The 9,992-nt window shown below is 44.8% G+C and overlaps 1 protein-coding gene across 1 annotated transcript in view; it reads right to left on the bottom strand.

Moving 5' to 3' along the window:
* Positions 1 to 5,465: 5,465 nt before the first annotated feature.
* fnbp4 (formin binding protein 4) overlaps positions 5,466 to 9,992 on the bottom strand; it is a 50,201-nt gene continuing 45,674 nt past the window's right edge. Inside the window, exon 17 of the mRNA XM_068045897.1 lies at positions 5,466 to 5,845. Within this exon, the coding sequence (XP_067901998.1) occupies positions 5,755 to 5,845 (91 nt within the window). The 3' untranslated portion in view covers positions 5,466 to 5,754. The remainder of the gene's footprint in view (positions 5,846 to 9,992) is intronic.

Raw genomic sequence — 9,992 nt, 5'->3', positions numbered from 1 at the left:
CCCCGTGATATGCTCCTCCTGCGCTATGTGGGAAATCAGGGACCCTTCCAGTGTCCCTGATGAGTATGTGTGCAGGAAGTGTATCCAGCTGCAGCTACTGGCTACCCGCATTATGGAGCTGGAACTGCGGGTGGATTCACTGTGGAACATCCACGATGCTGAGGACGTCGTGGATAGCATGTTTAGTGAGGTGGTCACACCGCAGGTAATGGCTACACAGGCAGAAAAGGGATGGGTGACCACCAGACGGAGTAGTAGGCGCAGGCAGGTAGTGCAGGAGTCCCCTGTGGCCATCCCCCTCTCAAACAGATATACTGCTTTGGATACTGTTGGGGGGGATGACCTCCCAAGGGAAAGCAGCAACAGCCAAGTTCATGGCACCACGGAGGGCTCTGCTGCACAGCAGGTGAGGAAAAGAGTTGAAAGAGCTTTAGTGATAGGGGATTCTATCGTAAGGGGTGCAGATAGGTGTTTCAGTGACCGCAAATGAGACTCCAGGATGGTATGTTGCCTCCCTGGTGCTAGGGTCAAGGATGTCTCCGAGTGGCTGCAGGACATTCTGAAAGGGGAGGGTGAGCAGCCGGAGGTCGTGGTCCATATTGGTACTAACGACATAGGCAGGAAGAGAGATGAGGTCCTGCAAAGTGAATACAGGGAGTTAGGCAGAAGGTTAAAAAGCAGGACCTCTAGGATTGTGATCTCAGGATTACTCCACGTGCTAGTGAGGGTAGGAATAGGAGGATAAGGCAAATGCATGCATGGCTGAAGAGCTGGTGTAGGCAGGAGGGCTTCAGCTACTTGGATCATTGAGATCTCTTCTGGTGCAGAGGTGACCTGTACAAGAGGGAAAGGTTGCATCTAAACTGGAGGGGGACCAATATCCTTGCGGGGAGGTTCGCGAGTACTACTCGGGAGGGTTTAAACTAGTCTGGCAGGGGGGTGGGACCCAAAGTAGTAGTCTCTCCAATGAGATAGTTGAGGCAAACGTAGAGGCTAAAGCAAGCAAGTCCAGTCGGCAGGGGCAGGACAGGGAGCGTGGAAGGTCTGGTAGGCTCAACTGCATTTACTTTAATGCAAGAAGCCTTACAGGAAAGGCAGATGAACTCAGAGCATGGATCGGTACATGGGATTGTGATATTATAGCTATTATGGAAACCTGGTAGAGAGGTGGGTAGGACTGGCAACTCAATGTTCCGGGGTACTGAAGCTTCTGGCGTGAGAGGTGGAGGTAAGAGAGGAGGGGGAGTTGCACTATTGATTAGGGAGGACATCACGGCAGTACTTTGAGAGGATATCCCGGGGGTAGAACTTAGAAATAAGAAAGGGGTGATCACTCTGATGGGATTATACTATAGGCCCTCCAATAATCAGAGGGAATTGGAGGAGCATATATGTAGGGAAAATCACAGACAGGTGTAGGAATTATAGGGTTGTAATAGTGGGTAATTGTAACTTCCCTAATATTGACTGGGACTGCCTTAGTGCGAAGGAAACAGATGGGGAAGAATTTGTTAAGTGTGTCCAGGATAGTTTTCTGAAGCAGTATGTGGATGGCCCTACTAGAGAAGGGGCTACACTCGACCTCCTCTTAGAAAATGAGGATGGGCAGGTGGTTGATGTGTCAGTGGGGGAGCACTTTGGGACCAGTGACCATAACTCTATTAGCTTCAAGATAGTTTTGGAAAAGGATAGGACTGGTCCTCAGGTTGAAGTCCTAAATTGGGGGAAGGCTAATTTCGATGGCATCAGACAGGAACTCTCAAAAGTTGATTGGGAGAGGCTGTTCACAGGTAAAGGGACATCTGGCAGGTGGGAGGCTTTTAAAAGTGAGATAGGAAGAGTTCAGGGCCAGCATGTTCCTGTTAGATGGAAGGGCAAGGCTCGCAAGTTTAGGGAACCTTGGTTGACGAGTGATATTGAGGGTCTGGTCAGGACAAAGAAGGAGGCATATGTCAGGTATAGGCAGCTGGGATCGAGCTAGTCCCTCAAGGAGTATAGGGGATGTAGGACTACACTTAAGGAAATTAGGAGGGCGAAAAGGGGCCATGAGATTTCCCTGGCAGATAAGGTAAAGGAGAATCCTAAAAGATTCTATAAGTATATTAAGAGTAAAAGGGTAGCTAGGGAGAGAGTAGGTCCCCGTAAAGGATCAGTGTGGTAATCGATGTGTGGAGCCACAGGAAATGGGCGAGGTCTTAAAATGAATATTTCTCGTCTGTATTTACCGTGAAGGTGTTCATGGAAGCTAGTGAGTTCAAGGGAGGGAACAGCGATATCCTGGAGCATATCAACATTACAAAGGGGGTGGTATTGGAGGTTTTGAAGTGCATTAAGGTGGATAAATCCCCAGGGCCTGACCAGGTGTATCCTAGGATGCTATGGGAAGCAAGGGAGGAGATTGCTGGGACCCTGGCAGAGATTTTTGTATCATCGCTAGCCACGGGTGAGGTACCAGAAGACAGCTAATGTTGTGCCTTTATTTAAGAAGGGCAGCAGGGATAAGCCAGGGAACTACAGGCCGGTGAGCCTTACATCAGTGGTGGGAAAGTTATTGGAAGGGATTCTGAGAGTCAGGATTTATATGCATCTGGAAAGGCAAGGTCTGATTAGGGATAGTCAGCATGGCTTTGTGCGTGGGAAATCATGTCTCATGAATTTGATTTGAGTTTTTCGAGGTGGTGACCAAGAGGATTGACGAAGGCAGGGCGGTGGACGTTGTCTACATGGACTTTCAAGGCCTTTGACATGTTCCCGCATGATAGACTGGTCCAGAAGGTTCGAACACATGGGATCCAGGGTGAGCTAGTAAATTGGATACAAAATTTGCTTGGTGATAGGAGGCAGAAAGTGGTAGTGGAAGGTTGTTTTTCAGATTGGAGGCCGGTGACCAGTGGCGTGCCGCAGGGATCGGTGCTGGGCCCTCCTTTGTCCTATATATTAATGACTTGGATGTGAATGTAGGGGGCATGATTAGTAAGTTTGCAGATGACCCCAAAATTGGTGGTATAGTGGACAGTGAAGAAGGTTGTCTAAGGTTGCAACAGGACATAGATCAACTGGGAAAGTGGGCAAGGGAGTGGCAAATGGAATTTAACGCAGACAAGTGCAAAATGATGCATTTTGGGAAGTTAAACCAGGGCAGGACATATACAGTGAATGGCAGGGCCCTGGAGAGTGTTGTTGAGCAGAGACACCTTGGGGTGCAAGCACAGTGGCGCAGTGGTTAGCACCGCAGCCTCAGCTCCAGCGACCAGGGTTCAATTCTGGGTACTGCCTGTGTGGAGTTTGCAAGTTCTCCCTGTGTCTGCGTGGGTTTCCTCCCATATGCCAAAGACTTGCAGGTTGATAGGTTAATTGGCCATTATAAATTGCCCCTAGTATAGGTAGGTGGTAGGGAAATATAGGGACAGGTGGCGATGTGGTAGGAATATGGAATTAGTGTAGGATTAGTATAAATGGTTTAGTATAGATGGTTGGCACAGACTCGGTGGGCCGAAGGGCCTGTTTCAGTGCTGTATCTCTAAACTAAACACACAGTTATCTGAAAGTAGCAACACAGGTGGACAGGGTGGTGAAGGCATATGGCATGCTTGCCTTCATCGGCAGAGGCATTGAGTATAAGAGTTGGGACATCATGTTACAGTTGTTGGTTAGGCCACATTTGGAGTAGTGTGTGCAGTTCTGGTCGCTGCACTACAGGAAAGATGTGATTAAGCTAGAGAGGGTGCAGAAAAGATTCACAAGGATGTTGCCTGGTTTGGAGGGCTTGAGTTATAAAGAGAGATTGGATAGGCTGGGTCTGTTTTCCCTGGAGCGACGGAGGCTGAGAGGTGACATGATAGAGGCATATAAAATTATGAGAGGCATAGATAGGGTAGACAGCCAGAGCCTGTTTCCCATGGTAGGAGTGACTAAAACTAGAGGGTGTAGATTTAAGGTGAGAGGGAGAAGGTTTAAAGGGGATCAAAGGGGTATATTTTTCACACAAAGAATAGTATCTGGAATGAGCTGCCTGAGGAGGTGGTGGAGGCACAAACAGTAGCAACATTTAAGAGGCATCTGGACAGGTACTTGAAGGAGCAAGGCATAGAGGGATATGGAATTAATGCAGGCAGGTGGGATTAGTACAGTTAGGCATTATGGTCGGCGTGGACGTGGTGGGCCGAAGGGGATGTTTCTATGCTGTACGACTATAACTACCCCTTGAGGTATAAAGTCCCACATCCTAATCACTCTTTGGGTATCGTATCACCTGAATTCCCTAATGGATTATTAATGAACACCACACATTTATGGCTCCTAGTTTCGATATGAGGAAACATCTCAATGCCTATCCTATCAAACCCCACCATACTCCCTCAGCCATCTGTTTTGCAGAGGAAAGAGCCCTAACCGGTTCAGCCTTTCCTGGTAAGTATATCCTCAGTTCTGGCATCACCCTTGTGAATCATTTTTACATCTTATCGTGCCTCTGTATCCTTTTTATAAAATGGAGGCCAAAACTGTGCACAGTACTTCAACTGTAGTCTAACCAAGGATCGATACAAGTTTAACATTCTATCAGTCTAGAAATTAACCAGTTAAAAAAAGACCCTATCCTCCTCTACCCAGTCAGATTCTCATCCAAGCAGTATCTGGCCTCCTCATTCTTCCTACAAAAATATAACTACTCTCAGTTATCTGAATTGAAATTCATTTGCAAATTACACAGCAATTCTGTTCAACATGTTCCTGAATTTTGTCAGTACAGGTGTAAAGAAGTCTTGCTGCAATTGTACAGTGCCTTGGTCAGTCGTTCTTTGCATTAACTACACCTTTCAATTTGTTGTCTGCAACTTTTGAAATTGTATTAGATTCCAAATAGTTTAGGTAGACAAACAGTGCTCCCAATACTCATCTCTGTGGTGCACCTTCCCACCTTTTGCTAGTCTGAGTAGCTACTTGAGCTTTGTTCTGTTTTGTCGCCAGCTTGCTATCCATTCTGCTATGTGCCCCCTGACTCCACATGTCTGACCCTAGTCAAAGACACTTTTGAAAATATTACACAGAAATAGCACAAGCGGGCATTCAGCCCATTGTGCCTGCTTTCAAAAATCTATCCAATTAATCCTAAACCTTGCTCTTTTCAGATGGCCAAATATAAAAACAACCCTCTGCATTACTCTCAGTTACTGTTACTTCTCCAAAGAATTCAATAAAGCTGGTCAAAGGCATGACCCTCCCTTTTGAAATCCATGCTGTCGACTCTTACATTTTTAGTTTATCTATTACATCTTTGGGTAAAGATTCCATTATCTTTCTTACCATCAACATAAAGCTAAGTGGTTCTCTGGACATTTCCTACCCCTCTAACTGTAGGAACATTACTAGCTGTCTGCCAGTCCTGTTGGAACAGGTATGCGGTTTAACAGGAGCAAGTGACAGGTAAACAAAATGCACCATGTGTTTGGACAAAGGAGACACCATTGTAAAAAAGAGATTTTATTGATGTTATATACAAATGTACAACAGATATGAACCTGCAAATGGGTATTAGTTCACAGCCCGGATGCACGTCATTTTATCACATGGATTTTTTAGAGCTCAAATATTTTTTAAAATGCAAGCAGGATACAGTCCACTAAATCTACTGCTCATGCACCAAGCTGCTCACAGACCCACTACCTAACTCAGTCACAGTGATTTACACAAATAAACAGTTCTGTATAGAAATGTAGAAAAATAGTTTACACAAACAATATAAAACTCAAAATATTAAGAGTTTGAAGTCATTTTTCTCCTCTTCAGTCTCTCTCGCCAGTCTTCGGGCAGTGCTTCAAAATTGGCATTCTTCTCAGCCTGGCCACTGTAGGAGTGAACAGACACAGGACTGGGTTACTGAGCAACAGAGTGGTTCAGGATTAATGAACAGACACAGGACTGGGTTACTGAGCAACAGAGTGGTCCAGGATTAATGAACAGTCAGAAGACTGGGTTACTGAGCAACAGAGTGGTTCAGGATTAATGAACAGACACAGGACTGGGTTACTGAGCAACAGAGTGGTCCAGGATTAATGAACAGTCAGAAGACTGGGTTACTGAGCAACAGAGTGGTTCAGGATTAATGAACAGACACAGGACTGGGTTACTGAGCAACAGAGTGGTCCAGGATTAATGAACAGACACAGGACTGGGTTACTGAGCAACAGAGTGGTCCAGGATTAATGAACAGACACAGGACTGGGTTACTGAGCAACAGAGTGGTTCAGGATTAATGAACAGACACAGGACTGGGTTACTGAGCAACAGAGTGGTTCAGGATTAATGAACAGACAGAGGACAATATTATGGATCAAGTCTGAAATGTATACACTGGGCAGAGATAATCTGTCTCCATCTAATCCCATTTCCCTGCCCTTTCCCAAAGTCCTTTTATATTCTTCCTTTATGAGCATTTATTATTTGTATTTAGATTATGTTCCTATCTCTGCCTCAATAGTGCTTTGTGGTAAGCTATTTTAATATCCTCTCCATTCTTCTAGTGAAAATCCTGAGTTAATGCCCCCTTGTTACCAATTCACCAGTGGAAACAACCTTTCACCACTCAGTTTTGCTGAACTGTGTGCTCTATTAACCGCTCACATAGTGACAAAATTATTTCATTCTTCTTTCTCACCCACTCTTCTTGGTAACATTTGACTCTTTCTCCCTTTTCCAAGGCTCTAATTATGGTGCTCCCCTTTTCATACCACTCAGCTCAGACACTGTCCTTTTAAATTCTCCTGTGTTATTTTGTACTCTCTAGTTGGGCAATCTCTGCTCCTGCCAAACACTGCCCAAGTACCGAAATAAAAACAAAAAAATGCCGGAAATACTCAGCAGGTCTGGCAGCATCTGTAGACAGAGAAGCAAAGTTTCAGGTCAGTGACCTTTCATCAGAACTGAGAAATATTAGAAATGTAAAAGGTTTTAAGTAAAGCGGGGGTGGGGCAAGAGATAACAAAAGAGATGCTGCTAGGACAAGGTCACAGAGAATAACTGACCAGAAGGTCATGGAGCAAAGGCAAACAGTATGTTAATAATGTGTTGAAAGACAAAGCGTTAATACAGGGAGGGCGCTAATGGACAGAACTTAAAAGACAGTAAATGAACTCCAGCTATTGCTTCAAACTTCTCCCCTTGATTCTTTCTCCTTTTCTGTCTCTATCTGCATGTGTGTTCATAGTGTACGCATGCTAGCGTGGTCATGCCACGAATTTTTAGTAGTTTTAACCGAACTAGAGTTTTAAGGTCAATAAACTTACACCTTTCTTGTTTAAATCTAAGAAAATCTGTCTGGTTGATTTCTTTGCCCTTACAATTGGAGAGCAGTGAACTGAAGGGAAGCTAAAAACATGGTGTTTAAAAAATTAAAGGTCAAACCAGGAAAAGGCTGAAAGGGAACCCCTAGATCCCTTTCTCAACTGGTTGCAACACTTTGAAACTCTAGAGAATATAAACACAGTCTCCTCAATCTCCCCTTATAGGACAATCCAGCCATCCAGGAATTAGTTTGGTGAACCTTCATTGTACTCCCTCTCTATGGCACGTATATCCTTCCTTTGGTAAGGAGACCAAAACTGCACACAATACTCCAGGTGCGGTCTGACCAAGGCGCTATACAATTGCCGCAAGACTTCTTTACACTTGTACGCAAACCCTCTTTCAACAAAATTTTGTGCAAATTGGATGAATGGTGTGGTTGATAAAGATATGGTTCCAAAAGCTCTCCGCCGACCAAGGCACACCCTGACCTGGCGACCCTACAAAGTCCTCCTCACTAACATCTGGGGGCTTGTGCCAAAATTGGGAGAGCTGTCCCACAGACCAGTCAAACAGCCTGATGCAGTCATACTCACTGAATCATACCTTAAAGCCAATAGCCAAGACTCCTCCCATCACCATCCCTGATATGTCCAGTCCCAACAGCAGGACTGACCCACCAGAGGTAGCAGCAGTGGTATACAGTTGGGAGAGGTGGCCCTTGGGAGTCCTCAACGTTAACTCCAGACCGCAAGAAGTCCTATGGCATCAGGTCAAAAATGAGCAAGAAAACCTCCTTCTGATGACCAACCACTCTCCCTCAGCTGATGAATCAGTACTCTTCCATGCTGAACACCACTTGGAAGAAGCACTGAGGGTAGCAAGGGCAGAATGTACTTTGGGTAGGGACTTCACTGCCCATCACTAACAGTGGCTCAGTAGCACCATTACTGACTGAGCAGACCGAGCCCTGAAGGATATATCAGCCAGACTGGGCCTGAGGCATATATCAAGAACAAAGAGGGAAAAACGGTACTTGACCCCGCCTTTACAAATCTACTTGTCACAGATGCATCTGACCATGACAGTATTGGTAGGAGTGATCACTGCACAGTCCTTGTGGAGACAAAGTTCCGTCTTCACACCAAGGACACCCTCTATCATGTTGTGTGGCACTAGCACCATGGTAAATGAGATAGACTCAGAACAGATCTAGCAGCTCAGAACTGCGCATCCATAAGGCGCTGTGGACTGTCAGTGGCAGAATTGTATTTAACCACAATCTGTAACCCGGGGATACAAGACCATAAGAAATAGCAGCAGCAGTAAGCCATTCAGCCCTTTGAGCCTGCGCTGCCATGCAATGAGATCAAGGCTGATCTTCTACTTCAACACCATTTTCCTGCACTATCCCCGTATCCTTTGATGTTTTTAATATGTAGAAATCTATGATCTCTGTCTTGAATATACTGAGCCTCCACAGCCCTCTGGCATACAGAATTCCAAAGATTCACCACCCTCTGAGTGAAGAAATTCCTCATCTCAGTCCTAAATGGCCTGCCCCTTATTGAGATTCTGTCCCCTCGTTCTAAACTTACCAACCGGGGCAACATCCTTCCTCCATCTACCCTGTCGAGCCCTGTAAGAATTTTGGATGTTTGAATGAGATCATCTCTCATTCTTCTAAACACCAGAAAATAAAGGCCCAGTCTATTTAATCTTTCCTCATAGGACAATCCCTCCATCCCAGGGGGAGTCTGGTGAACCTTCGTTGCACTCTTTGTATGGCAAGTATATCTTTCCTTAGGTAAGGACACCAAAACTGCACACAATACGCCAGGTGCGGTCTCACCAAGGCTCTATATAATTGCTGTAAGACACCTTTACTCCTATACTCAAATTTCCTTGTAAAAAGGCCAACATACTATTTGCCTTAATTGCTTGCTGTACCTGCATCCTAGCTTTCAGTGACTCATGAACAAGAACAAGCTCCTTTGAAATTCAACACTTCCCAGCCTCTCACCATTTAAGAAATACTCTATTTCTGTTTTTCCTACCAAAGTGGATAACCTCACATTTCTCCACATTGTATTCCATCTGCCAAATTTTTGCCTACTTGCTGAGCCTCGCCAAGTCCCCTTGAAGCATCTTTGCATCCTCCTCATAACTCGCACTTCCATCTAGTTTTGTGTCATCTGTAAACTTGGAAATATTACATTTAATCCTTGCATCCAAATCATTGATATAAATTGTGAATAGCTGGAGCCCAAGCACTGATCCTTGCGGTACCTCAATAGTCAGTCTGCCAACCTGAAAATGACCCATTTATTCCTACTCTGTTTTCTGTCTGTTAATCAGTTCTCAACCCAGGCCAGTATATTCCCCCCAAACCCATCTGCTCTAATTTTGTCCACTAACCTCTTGTGTGGGACCATATCAAAAGCTTTCTATAAATCTAAATATACCACATCTATCAGTTTCCCCTTATCTATTCTGCTAGTTACATCCTCAAAAACTCCAACAGGTTTGTTAAACATGATTTTCCTTTCATAAATCCATGCTGACTCTGCCCAATCCTACCATTATTTTTTAAGTGTCCTGTTATCACATCCTTTTTTTAAAAAAATATAGCATTTTCCCTACGACTGATGTTAGGTAAACAGGTCTGTAGTTCCCTGTTTTCTCTCCCTCCTTTCTTAAATAGTGGGGTT

This window comes from Heterodontus francisci, chromosome 14, assembly GCF_036365525.1.
Source record: "Heterodontus francisci isolate sHetFra1 chromosome 14, sHetFra1.hap1, whole genome shotgun sequence".
Taxonomy (NCBI): domain Eukaryota; kingdom Metazoa; phylum Chordata; class Chondrichthyes; order Heterodontiformes; family Heterodontidae; genus Heterodontus; species Heterodontus francisci.
Note: the sequence above shows the minus strand (reverse complement) of the source record. Positions and strands in the feature narration are given on the sequence as shown.